General features: G+C 33.0%; 3 protein-coding genes and 1 long non-coding RNA gene across 7 annotated transcripts; 1 reads left to right on the top strand and 3 right to left on the bottom strand.

The window, feature by feature from the left end:
• Positions 1-682: 682 nt before the first annotated feature.
• Positions 683-8,921, bottom strand: Pect (phosphoethanolamine cytidylyltransferase). Of its 3 annotated transcripts, none has more exons than XM_070305953.1 (6): positions 8,792-8,921; positions 7,159-7,296; positions 5,825-6,004; positions 5,269-5,695; positions 4,564-4,784; positions 683-3,481 (listed from the first exon to the last, which is right to left on the bottom strand). In XM_070305953.1, the coding sequence occupies exons 1-6, from the start codon at positions 8,836-8,838 to the stop codon at positions 3,385-3,387; spliced, it is 1,110 nt and encodes a 369-aa protein (XP_070162054.1). In that variant the 5' UTR covers positions 8,839-8,921; the 3' UTR covers positions 683-3,384. The 3 variants fall into 3 exon arrangements, with proteins under 3 accessions (XP_070162054.1, XP_070162055.1, XP_070162056.1); XM_070305954.1 differs by lacking the exon at positions 683-3,481 and adding an exon at positions 3,694-3,792; XM_070305955.1 differs by lacking the exon at positions 683-3,481 and adding an exon at positions 3,878-4,205.
• A 1,988-nt stretch (positions 8,922-10,909) lies between these two features.
• LOC138938909 (uncharacterized) lies at positions 10,910-16,099 on the bottom strand. Its single transcript, XM_070306312.1, has 7 exons — positions 15,985-16,099; positions 14,580-15,784; positions 14,231-14,290; positions 12,002-12,232; positions 11,669-11,845; positions 11,374-11,542; positions 10,910-11,239 (listed from the first exon to the last, which is right to left on the bottom strand). Coding segments are annotated over exons 1-6 (1,824 nt in total). The 5' UTR covers positions 15,987-16,099; the 3' UTR covers positions 10,910-11,239; positions 11,374-11,393.
• A 73-nt stretch (positions 16,100-16,172) lies between these two features.
• Positions 16,173-22,903, top strand: LOC138938910 (uncharacterized). 2 transcript variants are annotated; one of them, XR_011447772.1, is made up of 5 exons: positions 16,173-16,343; positions 16,444-16,673; positions 21,241-21,541; positions 21,643-21,897; positions 22,158-22,903. It is a non-coding gene; the product is annotated as an uncharacterized lncRNA (long non-coding RNA). The 2 variants fall into 2 exon arrangements; XR_011447771.1 differs by lacking the exon at positions 16,173-16,343 and having other exon boundaries at positions 16,354-16,673.
• Positions 16,926-23,880, bottom strand: LOC138938908 (uncharacterized). The gene is made up of 7 exons (XM_070306311.1): positions 23,580-23,880; positions 22,455-22,715; positions 22,141-22,378; positions 21,627-21,907; positions 21,037-21,530; positions 19,225-19,467; positions 16,926-18,873 (listed from the first exon to the last, which is right to left on the bottom strand). Coding segments are annotated over exons 1-7 (1,851 nt in total). The 5' UTR covers positions 23,582-23,880; the 3' UTR covers positions 16,926-18,541.
• Between the last annotated feature and the right edge of the window lie 128 nt (positions 23,881-24,008).

Here is a 24,008-nt window from a genome sequence, read left to right as displayed (position 1 = left end):
ATAATAATAACATAGTATATTATTTAACTATTTAGTCGAGTTTTATTATTAAGCATAATCAACCGAGTAAAAGACTTAACTGAAAAATTGAATTGTTTCACTTAAATGCTTTCTTTTTGAATGAAAGAATTTCAATAAAATCTAATTTTTAATGCACAATTTTCTCCGAGTATCGCGCACATCATACGATTTCTGTTGAAAGTTTCATCGATATATCGATATTGCTCAAATACAGAAAATAGTCTCATTACGACGAGTCTCTCAAACGTGCAATGCTATCACGTGACCTGATCAAACGAGCCGATCTATATCGATCGCTTATATAATATGTAGGGTAAGAATCTCGCCGGATGAAGAAACTCGACGGGACGTTTTGGATGATTGCACGAATTTATCTCACTTTGTAAATAGATACATACGACAAAGTTCTCTGTATTTTACAGCAAACTTGTTAACAGCGCGAATACTAAATATATAATATTCTATAAAAAAATCTATATTTTAGTCGTATAATACAATATTTTACAGTAATAGAAGTTTATGGCAAATTTTGAATCACATTTGGTTTTAAAATAAAAAAGAATTTTAAAAGAATTTTTACGAAAAAGAATTTTTTGTGACTTGTGTGTAATTATTGTATTAACTGGATATTGTGATTAAAACAGTTTGTGTTTATTATTAATAAAAATTTAATAAAACTGTATAGGTTGTGAGCTACATAAAATTTATCTAAAAAAAATATATCTTACTGTATGAACAAAAATTAAAGTGTTATGTATTTAATATAGTAATAATGAAAAAAGAAAAAAGGAACAAAAAGATGCGAAGTAAGACAACGCGATTCTGAGGACATGGTAATCGATCTTTAGCGATCCGTGAAGGCAATTAGGAAGTGTAATACATTATAGAAACTGCGTGATTATTGTAGAGATGTAACCGTGTACAATGATTATTTATTATATAAAATAAAAGAAAAGATTACAATAAAATAATTAAAATAAAATAAAAGAAACAATATATTTTTTATGCGTTACAATTTTTATTCGGTGTAGATTCTCCTGTAGAAAATCACGATTTATACAATTTTTTTCTGCATAATCTAATTCAATTATTGCCAAAAATTTATCGGCGTTAATATGTCATCATCGCCATATTGTATGTAAAGAAACTTGCCTGTGTTTCATATATATATATATATATAAAAGATATTGGAAATTTTGTGGGCTATGAATCATTGATTTTATTACCAAACCTTACTTGATGAAAGTTTGATAGTTATCATATTTTAATTATTCGGAGGCTTCCCGATCGAATCAGTCGGAATTTTTAAAATATTAAATAAGGAATTCAGTAATTTATCTAAAACATATTTTCTGTCTTTGTACACCACAATGAATTTTGCGAACAAAACTGCCATGCATTTTTCTCATTCCCTAGATACAATCAGTTAAAATTCGCCAATATATGCTAGCTTGAATTTACGTTTATTCGATGTACATCCTAAACTTAATCTTCTTTGGCTCCGTTGATATTTTTGGATATATTCTAATTTCGCGTTAAAAAACCTGGTACTTAAAGTTAGTCGACTTGTCTACCTAGCTAGAGGTCTTATGAATCGTAAAATTCGGCACATCACTATCAGAATAAAACGCATTGCCGAGAAATATATAGGCATCTATAAATTCTCAGGAACTTTCAATTAATTAGACTGAATCGAATTTACCTTCTTACCTGCTCTTATTTTGACTGTATCGTAATTCCTGAATATAGAATACCTGCATACGCATAGTCACATTCCAATTCTTTTTCTATTTAAAACACGTAAAATATTTCGTAAATATAAGAAAACGTACGTTTCATATTCCATGATGAGAACGAATAAATGATTCTTGAAGACCAAACGTTTTTATCCAGTAAACTCAAACGAAATTCGCAATCTCTTAAAAATATGGAAAACTCTATACGAACATAAATAATAAGTCCTTTAACGCGTACATGAGAGACTTAAAAAAGACGATAAAGAACGACAAAATGATAGGATGATAATAAATGTGTGGTACAATGAAAGAGAATATTACACCTGTGAAATAACGAAATTCAACAACTCAACCTAAAAAACCTGATTTTGGTTTTTACAATGACCATTCACGATATTCACATCATGTGACAATAATTATTAAGCATATCTACATTCAAAGGCGATTATAATGTACGATATATCTTTAAGACCTTGTCTTTAGAGATATGTCGAGAAATATGTAGGGTGTTCCAGGACTATGTTCCAGATCTGTGACTAGAATGAAATCTAATAAAATCATTTAATAAAATAAATAAGTTTCTATTAAAGAAATCTACTGAGAAACTATCCTTAAAATATGATACAATAAATATGTCTCCAAAATCAATTTTATATTTATGTCATATAAGAGTATAATTACGATATGTAGTTAAAAAACTCAGTTAAAGCTTGTCTAAAGCTAAAGATATAGACTTGGATTCTATTTCTCGCAATTTAGTAACTGATTCATGACAGAGGTCTTGTGTCATTTTACTCAAAGCTTATACAGGATGTCCCAAAGCACCCTTGACAACGCTCGTGAACAGATAGAACATAGTAAACTGAACAGAGAAATCTTGTACTATTTTTTTCTATAACGCTCAATAAAGGAGTTATTATTGAGTAAAGTCTGGTCAATCAGCGCCGACTTTTAACCAGACGCACGTCACTGAGCCGCCCGTCTGTTAGTGTGCGTCGCCGTAGCGACGGAGCGCTCACGCACACTACTAGGCATGCAACTAAAGGTCGACACTGATTGGTTAGACTTTACTCAATAATAATACTCCTTTATTAAGCGTTATAGAAATAAATGTCACAGGACTTTCCTGTTTAGTTTACTGTGCTCTACTTGCTCATGAGCATTGTCAAGGGTGCTTTGAGACACCCTGTATATATGTATATATTGCATAATCAAAAAAATAACATATTAATCTCCCTATTCTCGCAATCCTAAATACATATTAATATGTTTAAAGGAAAATGAACTCAGAAATTGGTTAAAAAAATCCACAAAAGAGAAAGAAATAACGATAGCTCTGGCACACCTTGCATATAAAATATTTGTCTGATTTCACAATTGTCGTTGTATACCATTTTTCATTGCATATTGCAACAAATAAAAATCAACACTGATCTCTCCACGTCACTAACCGATCTTTCTAGCGTGTTCGAACAATTATAAATTTCTATTTCAACTCTATGTAAGGCATTTCGAAATATATAGATAAATTAAGTGTCAGTGTGACATCATATTTACATATTGACTTTATAAAATCTGATTATCACACATACACACTGCGAATGTTTGTGAACAACAAAACAAATAATTATTCAATCTTGTTATTTTTCTCAGACTTCGTGAAGGCTTCGTAAGCAGCAAGCTCTTTTTTCTCCTTTTTTAAATTCCTATCCTCGTATTCCAACCTGTAATTAGATGCTAGATCAACACGTGATAAGAATAGACGCAGTCATTGGGATATGTAGAGATTGGATTATCATCGGAAAAGATTGCTATATAATATTACGACAAATAAGAATGGAACAAAATAGAATTCAAGAAAATATTTTGCAAAGTAAACGAAATTGCATATTCCATTTGAAGCAAAAATAAATAACAAGAAATTATAATGGAAAGTAAATAAACATGCGTTTATTGCAAATTAAATACAAAACAACCAGATTTGTCCCATCAACGATTGTTGAAATTCTTAATAGCTGTATAAAGCTCGTTCGGCCTAAGAGGATAAAAAAGCAAAATAAAACTTATTATATAAAGATTTTCCATCTAATTAAAAACGTTTTAGTTTTGCAATAAATCTTATTTTGTGCATGTAGATGGGAATGGAATTTTTATAAGAATATATCCTAAAGATGTGTTCAATTTCATAAACAGGAACACATATATTATATGGTAATCTGAGGAAAGACAATATGATATATAATCAAATCACGATAGAGTATATCACCGCTCGAGTAACGTAATGTTATTCTACAACACTCCTTCAAATAATTATAATATATATAATAATAGAAGTAATTTAAACGTTAATGGAAAATTCCAGCCGCTCTAGTGGGCAAAAGTTTTTTGCGTAATTTCACACATTATCCTTCGCCATAATGTTTATTAAACGCGGGCACAACTCCGTTTCTGCAAACGTAAATGCATAGCAGTGGATGTTAACAGGTATAGAGTGTGATGGATTTTTTTAATAACGATATTAAGTGCAGAATTTATACAAACACATATATGCTTGTTAAACTAAATTTTCCTGTTTAACCAAATCAAAACAATACATAAATAACCCATATAAGAATTTCATAGTTAACTTCCATAGTTAACATAATTATACATCAATATGATGTATAAAAATTATATTATAAAAATATAATATATAAAGTAAAAATAGAGGATCTTATAGAATATATGAGGCACACAAAGAAATTGCTCTTAGAAAGTTTTATAAGAGACATGCCAATATGTATATAATATAAAGGTAAAAACATACCTGTGAAGAATAATTCTTTCAACTATTTTCTCCGTCGTCATATCGTTACCGCTATCTAACAATTTAAATTTATTTTGCCTCTTGGGTTCCGTGTATGGATCTGAACCATCCTCACATGGCATTATAGGTGTTTGTCCATGACACACGACAGAGACATTGAAATGTTCCATTAGATCTCTTGTGACTGCATATGGTGCGCCGATTACAACTTCATTGACGTACTGTAAATGCAAAAAAAAAAATATAATGTAAAGAGCTCTTGCAGATATAATGTAACTTATCTAAAAAATAATAGCGTGATTTATTAAGCTTTTTTACTGGAAAAAATGTGTTATAGTCTTATAAAAATTGCGGAAATCATGTTTTATATTTATATATTGAGAAAATCCATATGTTATACTAGTTTATATTTTTCCACGTTATAACTTATGTCTTATGTCATGAATAGAGTTTGAACAAGAACGACAACGTGATGCACCATTTGCTTACTCGCGTTGAACGCCACTGGATACTGAATGAAACACAGATAGACCCTGCACTACAATTGCCTCTCTTTCTCTCTCTCTCTCTCTATCGTTGTTTCGTTCAATATTTAATTGCGCTCAACAGTCATGCGCCACACGTTAACCTTAACCTGAATTCTACTTATGAAAATTCGTATTAAATATCCCGAATAATGAGAATAAACCAGAGTAAACAACTCACCTTACATGCCAGCACACTAAGAACTCGTTCGTGAAGATTCATAATGGGATGATTGCCGTACTTGTATCGGTTAACGGCTGGATCTGTATGCAGTCCGACTATGAGATAGTCGCCCTCCTTCTTAGCGACTTCCAGAAAGTCCAAGTGCCCCACATGGAAAAGATCGAATGCGCCCGCCACGTACACAATCTTGTCGTCCGGTTGTGGACTTTTGCCGTCGCTGAATTGAATTATTTTCTGCGTGGTCGGCAAAAATTGCGAACAGCCGGTCCACGGACTCCGGGCTGTTCTATCCTGACCCATACGCTTGCTCGGTTCTCTATCGACGCTGTATTCGTTGTCGCCCTGTCGAAAATGCTGTCGCGTCATTAGTAGCATGCGTCCTACAAGATCGGTCGTTGAAACGCCAGCTGTTCGTTGAACTTCTCTGAAATATCACATCTCTTTTTAGTAAAAAAAATCGTATTATCTTTTAATGGAAATTTAATGAATAGCAAATTGATGTAAATATTAACAATATGTATGCAACTTGATAAAGTTTACTTGAAAAATTTACCTATAACGACCGGCTGCCTTGACTAGATGATAAGTATCTACACCATCGGCCGTTGTTGTGATGTCATCGCCATGAACACAAAAATCGCAGTTATACTTGTCTAATGTTTCTAATGTAGTGACGTAAGGTGCAGCTTCGACTACTTCGTCCACCCATTTAATGCCACGCACCATTTTGTACCTAAGTAAAAAGAAATTTAACATTCGTTAATATTTGTAATTATAAAATTGCTAATATCGTTATCTTAATTATGTAATTATTGCTATTAACTATTTTGTTGTATACATAAGTGATTTTATTTACAGAATTGTAGATAGACAGATAAATTATACAAATAATTTTAGGTTTTATTTTAAAAATTTCATATGCAAAATTATTATATCCGCGTTTGTATGATATGTTCTTGTAGTATCTAATCCTTAATTAACATCGGAGAAAGTAACTTATATAAACGCGGCTGACAAGACAAGGTTCTTTCTTTCTTTACAATAACATTACATTGCATTCTTCAGCTACATAATTTTTTCTATGCAGATACTGATTTTAAAAAGGGCAAGGTTACAGCTAAACTTTCCTGATAGAGGTTGACGAGATTATAGCTTGGAATTCATTAATTTTTTATTGCCATACAATAGTGAATATGAAACTCACGTAAACATTTTTCACAATGATTCAGATATTTTTCAATGTCGAAATCAGAACATAGATCATTATGTAATCATGCTTCCAATGCACCAAAAAAACGTACATTGTTTTCTAATAAAATATGTTGCGCATTTTTTTGTAAAAATACATAACATTGCAAAAGCAATGTGATCTAAGAAAAAAAGATAAAATCAAATATTTGTGAATTAAATTATATGAAAACGTTAAACTAATATAATTAACAATTACAATGTCATGTTAAAACGTTTGTATATTATATTGTTATTCTTAATTTTCTTTGTTCATTTTTGTTTAAATAAAAGATAGCCATCATAAAATATCACATTTAAAAAGTGATATTTTTTAATATTTTCCATTATGTTGAATAATAAAAAAAAATACCACATAAATAATTATAATACTCAATATAGATATAATATAGAATAAAATGATAATTAGAAATTGATATAGAATTATAAATACTATTGTATAGGATTTGTAAAATATCCATAGTTATTAAGTGAAAGACGCTTTAATCACTATACTAGTGCTACGTGTTTCAAGAAAATAATTGTGAAATCTAAAAGATTGATCAACACATAATCACTAACTTCGGAATAATAATCAAGATCGTGACTAGTCATTGCGCCTTATGTAATTTTCTTTAAGAAAGCAACGGAATGATATACCTTTCTTGTTCGGTAAAGACGGGAGGCCCCTTATGTCTCGTAATCTCTTCATCATTATGAACACCTACCACCAAATAATCTCCTAATGCTTTGGCCTGCCTCAAGGAATTTGCATGCCCGAAATGTACCATGTCGTAACTGCAACCACACAATGACATTTTAATCATGATATGATTTATGCAGTTAATAAAATTATTTCGCAATTTATCAAAAAAAGTATATTAACAAAAAAAGTCATTAAACATAATATAATGTAAGAACAAAAATTCGAAACACACGATAATCGTTCGATATAAATCGAAACAAAATTAAAGAAAAACTGAATCTTTTATCATCGCAAAAAACCTCCAATCTAGAACAAATAAAGTTCAATTTCATAAAGTTTGAAGAAGTATTCTATCAATAGACCTTGAACGTAAAATAGCTTTAATCATTATTATACCAGTCATGTGATTCGTAATAACGCAAAATATGAATTACTTGACGATGTGATAAAACATGATTATACATAATATGCCGTTTTATCCGCTCCACGTGCTTTTTCTATCGCTTTTACGAAATTATAGTTAAACGTTGTCATTTGTTCATGAATAAACTGATAAAGTTTCGCGTAACGTTATACACGAAATTTTGAATTGACGAAATAAAAGTATACAATTAAAAATTAATATATTCTAAACTCGAAGCTATAATTCTACAAATGAACTCATCTTTGCACATCACTACTCCAATCATACACATTTACGTATAAATTATTTAAATATCACTTTATAAATGAAACGAGGCCTCGCATTCCGAGGGCCTTGCGCCATCATAAAAGAATAACAGTGTGACAAATAAACCATATGAATATATTATACGAAACTGTAATCACGCTTGATGTGTTTTTAATTATGTTTCTTACTAATCGATTGCCGTCTTAAACGTTTTGATTGCTGACATTTTAATCGATGGAAATGTATGAAATTTTATTATCTTTATTCGAAAATACGGTTTAGGATCAAACGTAAGTTTGGCGTTACCGATGAACACTGTTTGTCATTCATTCGTCGCCATCCCATGGTGTGTACCATTTTATCGAAACCGGAACATACACATACACACACACAATATACAAGGATATGTATTCTTTAAATAGTGTCATGGTGAGCAACTGATTCCGAACAGATATTGTTGATAATTCCTCGTGCAAATCGTGCACAGAGCCTGATTTTGAAGCACACTTTATGAGAAAAAATGAACACCGAAGAATATGAGAATATTCTCTCTTTTTTTCTCTCTCTTATTAAGACTCGCTCGCTCTGTAATTTGATTGTATAAAACTATACGGTTACACTGAGAGATATACTAGCAAAGTTTGAAAAGTAACATTAACTCAGAAATTTATTTTACTCACAACATCGCCGGAGGACGTCTCTCGAACGACGAAGTAATATCGATTATTCGTGTTCTTATGAACGCTATACGACAATAATATGAAATATACGCGCGTCGCGATGCCGAGAGCGAGAATCGACACGTGTCAGTCACTTTTATCAGCCGGCCGGGTGACAAAGCAGAGCGCGTTTGTTCTTACATCTTCCCGTTTATTCGAGCCCTGATGCCCGAAAAGAAACCCCTCATCGATACTCACCACCCATCACACCAAACGCGGACCTCTTTACGAGTCTCTTCTGTCATAATGACCAAGCGTCGTGCTTCTCGATACACAACTACCGTTTCTCTTCGTCGCGTCGTGACAAGTGACGTCCGAGCTGGGACGCTGGTTAACCTCGAACTCCTCGAAGAGAGGGAAAGAGGGAAAGAGAGAGAGAGAGAAACCGCCGCGGATGCCCTTGAGAAACTAACTGCGCGCGTCGCGGTTTCACACGTCGCCTTTAAAATCCGTCGCGCATACACCGCCCCCGCGAGCCGAGATTACAAAAGACATTCAACGTATTGAAATTTTTATGCTATGCGCAAAAAAATAAGATTCTTACCCATCTATTGTCTCGACGGTAAAAGATAATTATTGTATGACACGCATATATTTTCCCCGTAAGAGGGATTTCGTATTAAAATAACAGTCAATTCTCCTAGCATTAACCAATAAATTTCTTTTCTTAGTAACAAGCAAATTCGACAAAATTAATCGTGTGACCTAATATATATATGCTAGGAATATATATATAAAATTTATATAATCGATTGTCGAATATTCAACAAATACGAATACATTACATATTACATCATATTCTTTAAACGAATTTGATCGTATTACATTACAATTAGAATATATAAGTGTATTCACGTACATAAATCACTAGTTTTTTATCTGCAGAAACGCTGGATTTTGTTTGTGTTTCACAACTTCTCGATATTCATTATTGCCTTTTTGGATTCTAATTTTAATTTCTAATGTATACGAATTTTAATTTTTTTGTTTACGTAGACATACATTTATGTATAGAAAAAAACTATATATTTCATTAGCATAAAGTGTGAACAGTGATAGAATAGAATGAAATAGATCTCGATAATATTTTGTTGAATGGTCTTAATATAATTTTAGATATTTTTTTTTTTTAATGAAAATGATTCAAAATAATATTCCGAAAATATCGACAAACGAGATTTTCCTTATTACGTCCTGAGGTCTCTGTAATGTAGATGGGAGAATTTGGTTTAAAAACAATTGACGTCATTTGAATCACTTAATTTTCAATTAAAAATACGTCTATTAAAAACTGCATTTACATCATTTGATTTTACCACTGTTATGAAAAATGTTTTATTTTATATTTGGATTTATATATATATATAAATCGAGTATTTTCAGTTATCGCAATTACGTGCAACTCGTACTATACATAATAAATATCATATAGTATTCTTCTTATATAGTATAAATATCATATAGTATTCTTCTTATATAGTATAAATATCATATAGTATTCTTACTATTTTAGAATATATATATATATAGTACGAGTTGCACGTAATTGCGATAACTGAAAATACTCGATTATCGCGGAAAAGTAGACAATAACATAATTAGCAGACATAACAAATGTCTCATTCAGGCGTGATAAGGCATATACTCGACTAATGCATGGAATCGAAAAGTAAACTCTGACCGGATCGTATGATTCTCGATAAACCAAATCAGCCAATCAATGAACTGTTTTTCTTGAAACTTGATAACGATTAATTATTCTCGATAATGACATAGAATTATTAGCAATATATCATAAGCATCATTTTAGATAAGACGACTTCATGGTAGGTCTATTATTACACGTTTAACTTTTGCATTCTTACGTGACTAATCCATATCTTATATAAATTATATAAAGTAACTAATCAAAATATGTCATTGTATATACTTATGCATCGAGCAAAAATCGACTTTACACATTTTTATGTAAGCACTTCTAAAAAATATGCTGTATATGTAACTGAGAAAAATTGATGCAATTTTAACGCTCTATGTAAAAAGATTGTAAAAAGTCTCCTTAAAACATTATCGTATTATTCGTTTTTATGGTTTATGTAGTTTCGAATTTCTTCAGAAAATTACATTTCCCCGAAATATTATGTATTTAGGATGCAATTTTTTTTGCCTTTTTACTTCAATTTGAAAAAATATTGTTATGTATGTTGTAATTGAAAATATAAAAATAGAAAAGATATACAAAGGCATGAGAGAGTGAGAGAGAGGAAAAAGAAAAATCATATGTAAAGAGTAATGCAAGTTTCAAACACTTTCCAGTGTCATTCTTATACTATTTTATTGAATGTACAGCTACAAGCTGATCGAATTGTTTTAATACTACATCATTCGGTGACAATTACAGGATGTAATTGATCGCCTAAATATATTAAAGAGCTATCCTAAACATGACTTGTATAACTAATTGCGATGTTAATTAAATAAGCTAATGGAAATCTTACATGTACTAGGAAAGGAAAAAGAAGATGAATGCTTATGAGAATGTATGAGTGTAAATCTTGCGGAACGATTCTGGGTGACTCTAGGCTTGTCGGCTGGTGTCACACTTGCGCCGATTGCTATTATTCCCTGGAGCCTCTGGAACCTTCTCTGTTACAAACAAAAAAAAGACATATAAAAACAGGTAAACAACAAATCTATTGTCTTCTCAGAACAATCAAGTTCTTTCTAGATAATTCTTGCTTTTTACGTTTTCTTTTTTTTGCTATATTAGAAAAACCTACTTTTTATTGTTTATTTAGAATCAATAGCCATTTTGTTGCCTATAACTTCCTCCGCCATATCCGCTATTGTTTTGGCTGTAGCTGCTGGAACCACCGCCCGAAGTTCCACTCCCGAAATTATTTTGGGGAAACGATTTACTGTTTCCATAGCTAGTTCCGCCCATGCCACCTACGTGAGACAAATACCAGACATTTATAAGCTATAACATATTTTATCAATCTGTATTGTCACACATAATTTAATATGGATATAATGATAAATAACATATTGATCAAAGATTTGTTTAAAACCTACCACTACTGCTTCCGGCCCATTTGTTAGCACGATCACTTGCACCGCCACCAGAAGAACGATCAAATCTTCCTCTATCTCCCGCATCGCGACCTCCGCGAGATCCTCGCGAGCCGCCACCGCGGCCCCCAGACCCTCGTCCACCGCCACCACCTCCGCTGCGTCCACCATATCGTCCTCCTAATCATCAATTAGTGCAATATTAGAAATAGTAAAGAGAGAAAAAAACAAAATTTATACATCTTTTTATAATTATTTCCAAATGTAGACAAAGTGAAAAAAGATCTCTCTCTTTAAGCATTTTAAATCTTGACGAAAAGAATGAGTAATACTTACTCTTATAAACACCAGGATTTCTGGCTAACTCGTATAATTTCGGATTGACAACTTGCTTAGCTTCTTCTAGAACTTGGATTAAGTCACTAGCCTTGTGCGCATTGCCGGGTGTGAAAAAGGCGTACGCGGTTCCTGTACGCTGCGACCGACCCGTACGTCCGATACGGTGCACATAATCCTCAGAGTTGGACGGATAGTCCAAGTTTATCACAAATTTGACATCCTCGACATCTGCGAGATGCGGTGAATTAAAATCGCGGCATGCAGAAGACGCTTGTTCCTTTGTGGTTCAATTAACTTATAAAGCGAATTGATTCAAGCATTTTACCAGAACATTGCCTTTTGCTAATGGAATTAAAGAATCTAAAGAATCTGGGATCTGTAATCTTAGATTATTGATTTTTCTGCACCAAATCTTGGAACAATTATTACAAGACATACAGGGTAATAAAATATTCGTCACCTGCTTATTCTTGTCTTTTTCAGTAATTCTTCTACATGTTTGACGTTATAAAATGATATTCAAATATCAAGAACGAACAAACATTAAGATTGCTTTAAATAAATGATACTGTTCCGCAAAGATGCAATAAAATAACTTTAGTTCCATTTGCAATTCGCACATAACACTCAAGTTGACCACAAAGAGCAAGTCTGCATGTTAATTACCTGTTTGTGACTAGAGCTGGAAATGTAAATACATTTTTTTGGAAATGTAGAGGAATCAGAGCTCAGATGGTTCTCATGGAATTCTCGCTTCACGTATTAGCGAGCTCTACATTTTTATTCTTAGAGAGGCAACATTACACCCTTCTCTCCTGCACCAAAGTATGGATCTGTGCTGGCTATTTCGAAATTTGGTCCTTGTACATTGCTTCGGTGAAGAAGTTGGAGCACCAAGTGAGCATCTTGCGTTCTCCACTCAACCCTCACATGTACTACTCCCATCGAATAATTAAGCATCAAGAATTACGCACCGCAATATTGTGTAGACTCTCTCCCACTTCAATACCATAATTACTATTAGTAATTATATATCATTAAGTCCGCTTTTAATTATTTGTCCTAAGTTATAGAATTTTCGCGCGCGACGTGATCCAAATTAATAAATAATGTTACATATAAAAAACTTAGCAAAGAGAACATATGTTATAAGAGTTATTTACGCTTATATCAAATTTTTGCGATATACTCACGAAATAAGATGCGGTTATATATATTGATAACTATCTAGAATAATATCACAATTAATGCAGAGCGCGACTTGATGCAATTGTTGCAGTCTAACGAATGTTACCGATAATAATATTTGTTTTTTTTTTCCCGTGTTTTTGCATACGCGTTATACGTCCTAACATCACGACATCATTTTCCATACTTTGGACCATAGCAGGTACAGAGTGAGAGTGTTTTTCGAGTGGCAAGGTGGTCGAGGCACAGCGTTAGCTTGGCTGCGAGGGGGCGGCGACCAGCAGTCACGCCCCGTTCAATTACATTTTCCAAAGCTAGCTGCAGAGTTCTAAGACTCCAGACTCGCATGTGCCTCTGAAAACACATAGAACAGCACGTTAATACCAGACTGACAAGACTTGTTTCGATCTGAGAGTACAAATTGGAAGAGATAAACCTGGTTACACAAACCGCTTACCTGGCTCTCTTACTCTTAAAGCTGAAATATTTTAACGTTCTTTTTCTTTCTATATTGTATTTATACATGCGCGTACAATTTTTTAAGATCTATTATGTACTACATGTTATCGTTCGTACATATATGGGAATATTAAAAGAACGTCAAAATCCGCTTATATATTAACCTATAATAGAAGAAGTCAAGACTTAGAAGAAGTTAAAAAAAATAGTTAAAACTTATTCCTTCTTTATTCATATCGCTGAAAAGATCATGTTAATCACTTTGGTGCGCTCGAATGCGCACTCACCGAAATTCTCGATTAATTAGTCAGTGAAAAGAAATAATTAGCTAATGAAATCAACGAAACGAAAAGATGTCAATGGTGAAATCAAAACGGAGCGTTAATTCCTGAAATTCCTTAAGAGTAATTGAATTATCTCCAACCATACTTGTATATAAAAAAAAAAAAATGTCAATCAGTCTGGCACATGCCGTTATCCGTTGCCACATACAATATCACGATTTTCACAAATGTGAAATAACCATCGCAGCCTGACCCTTACATCATACTCTTACATTATATATCTGCAAATTCTTACCTAAACCTCTCGCCGCCACATCTGTAGCCACTAGGATGGCAGACCTGCTATTCCGGAACTCTAAAACAATACCTCTCATATTACAAATCACATTAGAGCTCTTATAAGCAATGTAATTTAACACAAAAGCAAATAACCATATTTTTAGTTTCTTTTTGCTTCCAAGCAAAATATCAAATGCATTGTATAATTTAAACAAAAAAATTTACAAATATATTGTAGAAAATATCTGTTTTGTATAATTCTAAGTTCATTAATGAGAAAAATTAATTTTAAAATAGAATTTCAAATATTTACAAAAACATTGTTCGCTTTTTATATATGAATGAATCATAATAATAGCACTCACGATTTAGTACATAATCTCTTTCTTGTTGGCTTTTGTCTCCGTGAATGCCAATTGCTTGCCATCCGTATCTATTAATGGCCCTTGTTATATCATCCACTTTCCTCTTGGTTTCCACAAATATTATAGTTTTATTTTCCGGTTCATTTGAAATTTCTTCCAAAAGTTTCATAAGTTTACTCTCCTTCTCATATTCCTCGCACACATCCACAATTTGCAAAATATTATGATTGGCAGCCAATTGTAGAGAGCCAATGTTAATCTGTATATAGTCCGTTAAGAACTCCTCTGCGAGATTACGCACTTCCTTCGGCCACGTTGCCGACCACATGAGAGTCTGACGGTCGGGACGTATTTGTTCTACAATTTTTCTAATTTGTGGCTCAAAGCCCATATCTAGCATCCTATCAGCCTCGTCGAGCACTAGATAAGTACATCTACGCAGATTTGTGGTACCCCGTTCTAAGAAATCTATAAGACGACCTGGTGTGGCGATGCAAATTTCTACACCACGTTCTAAATCGCGTGCCTGTGGACCTTTCGGAGCGCCACCAAAGATGCATGTATTTCGCACCTGCGAAGACGTGCCAAAGTCTGACGCTACTTGTTGAATTTGCTGCGCCAATTCTCGAGTTGGTGCTAAGATCAGGGCGATTGGTCCATCGTTTCTGCTTAGTCTAGGCTGATTATTTATATGCACGATGGCTGGTAAAATATACGCTAGCGTTTTTCCCGAACCAGTTTGCGCTATACCGACCATATCGCGACCTGATAGAGCAATGGGCCAACCTTGCGCCTGAATAGCAGTCGGTTCGCCGAATCCCTGTCGACGAATCTCGTTGAGAACATAATCCGGGAAGCCACCTTCCTCGAAAAAAATATTGGGACATGGTACGTTGGCCCCCTTTACGGTGATCTCTTTACCGGAACGGTAAGACTCAACCGCATGAACATTTCGTCCTACTACATTGGGATGCGGTTGATAAAAATCCTTTCTAAATTGTGGCAAGCTGCTCATATCCCATCTCGGTTTACGCAAACGCTCCCCGGGCTGTCGATTCTTAAAGTTGTTATTTCCGAAATTGCTATCTCGATTCCCACCGCTGCTGAATCTACTGCCTCCTCCGCCACTATCGCGTCCACCAAATCGACTGCCACCACCGCGTGCACCACCTCGCCTATCGGAACGTTCGCGTTCACCGTATGCCCTTTTAAACAAATGAAAATAATATCATTACTTCTAATAAGTATAAATTATAATTTCCTCGTTCGCGATTGCGAAAAAGGAACGGATCACTATTTGCAAAATGGCGTACGGACAGTACAGAGTTAACCGAGCACATGTTATGAAAAACCAAATGATAATCGAACAAAAACGAGAAAAGACTATCACGCGATTAAAACTTACATTGTAGTGGGTAAATATGCCGCTATATTCCGTACAGATTCCTTAATGTTTACTGAGAACAGTCTGAAATGTGGCCCGAGCTGATGATTGATCCACTTCGTACGGCGGCCCTTGGCTGAAGAGAGCAAGAACGGTATGAACAGGATGTTGACGTCACAGGTCACAGCGTCATGGCGCTTGACGAGAAATAGTCCCTCCGCGAATTGCTATTATAGGCTATAAGTGCGATTCGCGGAGAAAAAAAATAGTATTTTGCGTGATAATTGCCAACGTTTTTTTTTACATTACCTGATTGGAAAGTCAATTACTGTCTCAAATACACTGAATAATGAAAATACAGGAAACTAGAAGCGGATTACGTACGTACAACAGTCCGAAAATTAGGGGCATAGAGATATATATAGTAAAATCCCCTCTCTTCTAAAATCTCCATCAATCTTCTCACTTTAATATACGCAGAATGAAAATATCGTTACCGGCGCAGGTCTTTCACTTCTGCTTTCGTCACTCGATTGTCACATGACCATTCAGAGAATTTCAGTTTACACAAGTTTCAAAATAGAGAGAGATCCAAAAAACAGAGATTCTACTATATAAATTAAGGAATACGATTTTCAACGCTTTGTATTGTAAGACGAACTAACAATAAGTGCGATGAATAGAAAGTTGTGCTTGATTCAAAAACCTGTGTATGTATATTCCTATACTATTATTATTAATCATATTAAATTTAAAAATATTTGTTCTTTATTATCGTTTGCACTTTAACGAGCCCATTATGAAGATTTAGCTAGTTAAGAACAGAAGTGTCGAAAGTACATAAGAGATCATGTGTATTTCATGCTGCGAATGCAAGGGAAAATTTTGAAGATTTTTCCAAGAAAGCAAAAGTTAACTTTATTAATCCTGCAACATAGAACCATGTAACAAATGATACATATCAGTTTTTTTTTTATAAGCTCCAGCAAAATATCGTCAAACAATGTACTAATATCACAGTTATCAAAAACAACTGTCAATCCCCAGTATCACAAATAATTAAAAACGATCAATCATTTATTCATTCGATTATCAAATAGCAAATTTGATTGTACATGTATATTAGTGCCGATATAGATTATAAAGCCTCTTGTGCATTAATTTAGCCAAAGCCAAATATAGCTTCTTGTAAAAGAAATTATAAGTATCTTAATCGTGATAAAATGCCCAATATATATTCCGTTAAACAGAGTGATATTTGAATTAAGCATTTTCTATAATTAAATTATGTATTATGCATGTACATCTTTATATTATTCTATTTATGACAGCTTTTAGCAGTTAATATGCTTACTAATATAGTCAATCAAATTTGCTATAAGACTAGATAGTCACAGAGCATTCATATTTCTCCATTAAAATAAAAGAAATCGATATTCATATACATAATGTCAATCGCATATTTTTCCGCAGATTCATTGACAAATATCACATTTCCTTAGCCATTTTTTAATGGCATATAACAATGGCAATTGTTTAATATCGATACTAAAAAATCTTGGTACATTAAATATTATTTTTATTCAAGAATTTAAGTAAGTAATTAAAATAAAATGTTAAGAATAGCACTACTAAGCTGTGAAAATTAAATAAGATTAATAATCTTTAATCTTCGTTTTTTGAAACAGATTCTTTTAAAGACCACTATTACTATTAAAAGATAATAACAACAAAACTGTAATACTGTAATAGTAAAACATAAAAGTAGTAATAGTTAAACATACTTTACAATATTAAATTACTTTATAAACATCTTTGGTCAAGTATTGCACACAACTATATATGATGCAAACATCTCCAACTCGCACAACTTTCTCTTCATTTTCTATATGTTGTATGTAATAAAATGATTATTTACTTATTAAGATCAACCAATAAAATATGATATAAACAAGATAATTACACAATTAGTAATAATGTATATATTACTTGCAGTAATTTTCTGTGTAATGTTTCATAAAATTTATAAATAAAATTCTTATCTACTGCATGTGTAAAATAGAATATAAAATAATTATTTAAACAAAGGAAGAATAAATACTTTCGACTTTTTAGTGATTACACTCCAATATTATGTAGGAACTCATATTCTCTTCTATTTTTATTAAATATTGATTTGTAAAATTAGCTGCAAATGCATGAAAATTATGTCAAAGGCTTTCTTCTTTAGCTTTATTTACTGCGTTAAATATGCAAATGGATGGACACACTACATGTAACAAATACATTATCAAACAGATAGATCGACAAATAATTTGTCGATTTACAAACATTAATCGACTATTATTCACTTGATAGTATAGTGTGATAATTACTATCATATAGATGTTTTCTTTACACCGCGTAATTTATTTTCCTTGTTTTCTGTGATTTTTCTTATTATTATTAAAACTTTTATGTCAGACAACGACAGGCTTTAAACTGTGCGCATCCAACCAAATTCACTATAATTAAACATGACACATTTCATACATCATTGAAAAGATTATTACATGCTATCGATCGTGTAAAAACGCGATTAATAAGTTGTGCCTCTGTATGGATAACCACTTCCATAGTTATCGCCGCCCCCGTAATTTTGAGGCATACTTCCCTGTCCATAGCTTCTCTGCGTGCTATATCCATATGCCGTGCTTTGCTGATCCAAAGAAGAACTTTGTTTCATACTACTATAATTATTGTAATCGGATCCTGAATAAACACTCGAAGAAGATTGATAAGAACTTCCACCGCGAGTAGGACCTCTTCCTCTTGTCGAAGTACCTCCTCTTCCTCTACCATCATTATTGCCTCTTCGACCATTACCCCTCTCAGTGCCATTACCACCAGAAGTGCCAAAACGTTTTGCACCTTATAATAATGTAGAGATTTACGAAATAATTGATAGTGAATATATATTAATATAAATTTAGGTTTTTCTCTTAATTTTTTAATTTCTTCAGTCTCTTATTCTAAGAGAATATTCTTCTAATATTCTAAATGCTTAGAACAAAATGATAAATATGAATGAGAAAGCAAATGAAAGATTAAATAAATTATAAATAATTTCATATAGTGACGTGGCAGATGCAAATAGCAGAAACAAGAATAACGCCAGATAATTAATTTAAAATACCTGTTTTTTTTTTCTTAGAATAGAGAAATTCGAATTTATTATAGAATAACTTATTATAATTGAGAGAATAATTTATTATAGAATACCTCTGCCACTGAAGTTTCCCGCCTTGGCCATTTCCGCCATTTCACTGAGACGCGGATTGACATTTTGTCCGGCTTCTCGTAACACCTCTATCAAGTCTCCGGCGTGCTTCATATTGTGGCTCGTGAAAAACGCGTACGCTGTTCCGGTCTGTCGTCTACGCCCGGTTCGACCGATTCTGTGTATGTAGTCCTCCGATGAGGATGGGTAATCGAAATTTATCACGTATTTCACATCATCCACGTCTGTGAAAAAGTCACAAAAAATATCAGAACTGTCGATATTAATAAACCATGATTTTATATGATATTCTTCTCTTTATAAATATATATATATATCCTTTTCAGATAAAAAATATATTTTAATTCTTTGTAGATTAGGGAATATTTTTTGTTTAATAGTGCATTTGAGCATTAAAGTTTATCAACGTTTATGGTGTTCATATGTACATCTGAATACATATTATTACAAAATTGTTTGAAAGTGAAAAAAAAATAGGAAAAATATATTTCTATATGTAAAATAATTAAAAGCATATATTGAGATATAAAAAGTATAATGTTATTTTGGTAAAATATTAAACATTTATTTCTACATAAGAATTTAGTCAATAAAACAGATTTAAGCACCCACCTTGCGCTTGGACATTCCGATGTGAAATCAGCAAGAACCGACCCCATTTGTTTTTAAAGTGTGGGGCAATTCTGGTTGCTTTCTTATGGTAAAATACTGGCGGCCTAGAGATTAGACAGACACAGCGGTTGTGTCTGGTTTGGGATAGAGGCAGCAATTTAGGGTTTAAGCCTGAGTGCATTAGTTTCGATAGGCATTGTATGACAATTCTTTAAAGTTAGAGGCACTTGATAAAAAATTCAGTAATTGCACATTTCGAGTTATTACGAGTTACCATGATTATATACTTAAAATTATTTTACATGTATAAACTTTAAAAAAAGAACCGTTTGGTTCTTTAATATCACTACAAGCAATAATTAAACATAATACACATTCTTGTGATCTAGGTTTCATATGTCACTTAATGTGTATTGAATATCATGTAATGTATGTATTGAATGTTATTATAAAATTTATTTTATTATTCTGTGATAATGAGAAAATAAAAACGGAAGTTAAATATATGAATCTATCCTTGGAAATTGTGATAAGATATAAGCAAAGGAAAATAAAATAATCACTGTGTCTGCCCAATACTGGCAGTACACCGCGTTGAGTTAGGGTACTCTGTGCCTCTGAAAAAGAAAAGCAGACAGACTTAGTGGTAGCTTGTGTGCATTTTTTTAGAACCCTGTTCTTATATACATTATTATAGAAATTAGTAAAACTCCTTCATAATTATATATATCAATAAAAAAAATATCATGAATAGTTCAGTTCTAAATCAAATATGAATGTAGAGAAAATGTTTCTTAATTTTTGTATAAAAATAAGAAATTTAAATTTGTTAAAAAATAATGAGATTACATTAAAAAGTAAAAAAAAAAATTAAGAAAAACAATAAAAAGAAAATAATTTGGTAAGAAGAAAAAATTGCTTAATATACACATAATAGCAAAATAAAAAATTGCATAAACTATATAAAAAATGTAAACTTTATATGGTTCTACGATACCATTGAGACCAATAAAAAGTTCCAATGCATCACACATTGCTACATACACACAGCTGTCGGCTGGCCTCACTTTAATAACGCATCACTGGCTAATCCAATAAGTGTTGCCAATACCCAGTTTAACCGTAATTTTTCTAGTGTAACCTACACCAAAGCGTAGCCGAATAAATAAAGTTTTACTTACCTAAACCTCTAGCAGCTACATCGGTCGCAACTAAAATCGGTGCTCTTCCACTTCGGAATTCTTGTAACACATGATCTCTTTCCTGCTGATTTTTATCACCGTGAATACTCACGGCTTGCCATCCGTCGCGTCTAATGTTTCTCGTGATATCATCCACTTTACGTTTGGTTTCCACAAATATAATGGTTTTATTCTCTTTTTCAGTACCGATCTCTTGAAGTAATCTATACAATTTCGAGTCTTTCTCATACTCGTGACAAACATCAATGATCTGAGTGATGTTGTGATTGGCTGATAGGGTCAAAGAGCCGATATTGAGATGAACATAGTCCGTTAGGAAATCCTCGGCAAGGGCGCGAACTTCTTTAGGCCATGTCGCTGACCACATTAAAACTTGTCTGTCAGGACGTATCTGCTCAATTATTTTTCGTATCTGTGGTTCGAATCCCATGTCTAGCATACGATCTGCTTCATCAAGTACTAGATATGTACATCTGACACGAAAGTAAAATGATATTTAAATAATTGTAAATTTCTTATAATTAGTTTATCAGGATATATAAAACACTGAAGTTTAAAATTATACATACCTACGTAAATTTGTAGTCCCTCTTTCTAAGAAATCTATAAGTCTACCTGGAGTAGCAATGCATATCTCAATGCCTCTCTCCAAATCATGTGCTTGCGGTCCTTTTGGTGCACCACCAAAAATACATGTGTTTCTTACGGCTGCAGTTTCTCCAAAGCAATTAGCTACTTCTTGAATTTGTTGAGCTAATTCTCTAGTTGGAGCTAAGACTAAGACAATTGGACCATCTCCATTACTTAAGCGTGGTTGATGTATGATATGCACAATTGCAGGTAAAATGTACTGAAAAAGAAATTTAAAATATTTTGATATATGCATGCATATATATATATATTTATATTTATTTATTCAAATTATATAAAATCTATATTATAAAGCTATTTGCTTTGAAGATAAGATATTTACTATTAATAATAATAAATGTAAGATAATATAACAAAATTGTTCTCATTTGCTAAGAAACATAAATTTCCAATTGTTAAAACATATATACATATATTTCTAATTCTACTCACTCCAAGTGTCTTTCCAGAACCGGTTTGAGCAATTGCAACAAGATCTCTACCACTAAGGGCAATAGGCCATCCTTGTGCTTGAATTGGAGTAGGTTGTGAATATCCTTGTCTACGAATACCCTCCATTACATAGGGTGGAAAATTTCCCTCCTCAAAATATTGTATAGGATTAGGAACATTTTCGCCCTTTACAGTTATTTCTGCATTCTCGCGAAATTGACTTACTTCTTCATTAGATCTAAATTCAAAATTAAATTTAATATATACAAACATTTTTTTGTGTTTATTACATTAATTATTTAAAATTAAGATACCTATTTCTGACTGCAGGATGCTCTATATAAAAATCTTTGCGTAGTGGTTCCAAAGTACGAAGATCCCAGTTTACTTTCCTTAAACCACTACCAGGTTGCTTTCCCTTTAATCCACCTCGTATATTACTAGCGCTTCCTCTACCAAGTGTAGCAAATCTGCTAACAATATGTCCACGTCCATTATCGCTGCCTCCTCTGCTAGTACCTGTCCTGATAGTGCCACCTCGGCGGCCCCTACCCTGATCTCGATCACGACTAAACCTAAACATTTATGCTTATAAAAAACTATGAATTATGATAAAAATATAATCAATATATATATAATAAGATCTGTTCACACACACAATGAATCATCAGGCCTTTTTAACTAAATTTGAATAAAGTTAATAAAAATTTCAAAAGTTCTATTCTATAGCTTGGCCAGTATACAAGCTCTGATCATTCAAACTATCCTATTGTTAGTGTCAGCATACAGACAATACTGAATATGATTTGCATAATAAATATAATAATTTCTATACCTTATTTTTTATTACAGACTAAATCAGATTTTGTATTAAAATGTGGCATAAAAATTACCTTGTTATTAGTTATTGTTATATAAGCTATTGAAAAGCAAATCAATTGAGATTGATTCTTATAAAATAATAAAAAAAAGATTTTAAAAGTACATATTTCTCTCTCTCTCTCTTTCTCTCTCTGGCTCTACTAGCAGATCATTTTATAAAGAGTAATTCATTGTCATAGAGAGCGATGCAATTTTAATTACTATCTTTGTTTTATAGATAGAAGAATAGTCCATTTTATACTTTCAGAGAGAACGTTATTGGTCTCTGAATAGATATAAAATCAAGCGTGCGATTTTGCGAGCGAATTATTGCGGTAAAAATTCATCGGAAATAATTTGACCGTTGCGGTCAGACAAGCAAAAAAAAATAGCAAGTTCCGAGCGGTCAATATTGTACACAGCTTCCGTTATCGATTAACGTTCGCGAGACGTTGCCTGTACAGCAATATGTATTCTTTTACGAAGAATTTTGCGGACATCCCGTATGTCTTAGAAGATGATTGATTGTCGAGAGCGATCATTTCGCGTCCCGTACGATATTGTCATTGCATACTTACATCGAAAAGGGCAAATATCTTTCCTGCGGGTAACGGACGTAACAGACGATTCTACCGCTGCGGACGGTTCCACGAGAGCCAATGGATGGCTTACAACAGTGTATCTACGGCGAATCTAAATCGCTTGTAAAATTGGATTCTCAACAACGGATGGATCTCTGCGATTCGATCGAATTAAAAACTGGTCGATATTACACTCGGAAACTCGAGAACGTTTGCCCGCCGTCGCCGGTAAATCGACGGATCGAAATTAACAGGAGAACTTTCGCAAGTAGTTCCGTATAAACCGTTTCCATAGCGACCGCGGCGGAGTGATACGCGGATACGCGTTCCCTGCCCACTTATTTCCGGCTGAAATCCATATTCGCGATGATCCGCGACGATTCACGATGATTCGCGAGCGTGTGATTCGCCGTCAAATCGTGGCGC

Source organism: Polyergus mexicanus, unplaced genomic scaffold (genome assembly GCF_030449975.1).
Source record: "Polyergus mexicanus isolate NDT 795.1 unplaced genomic scaffold, iyPolMexi1.0 SCAF_13, whole genome shotgun sequence".
In the NCBI taxonomy this organism is placed as follows: domain Eukaryota; kingdom Metazoa; phylum Arthropoda; class Insecta; order Hymenoptera; family Formicidae; genus Polyergus; species Polyergus mexicanus.
This window is presented reverse-complemented; position numbering and strand designations above follow the sequence as displayed.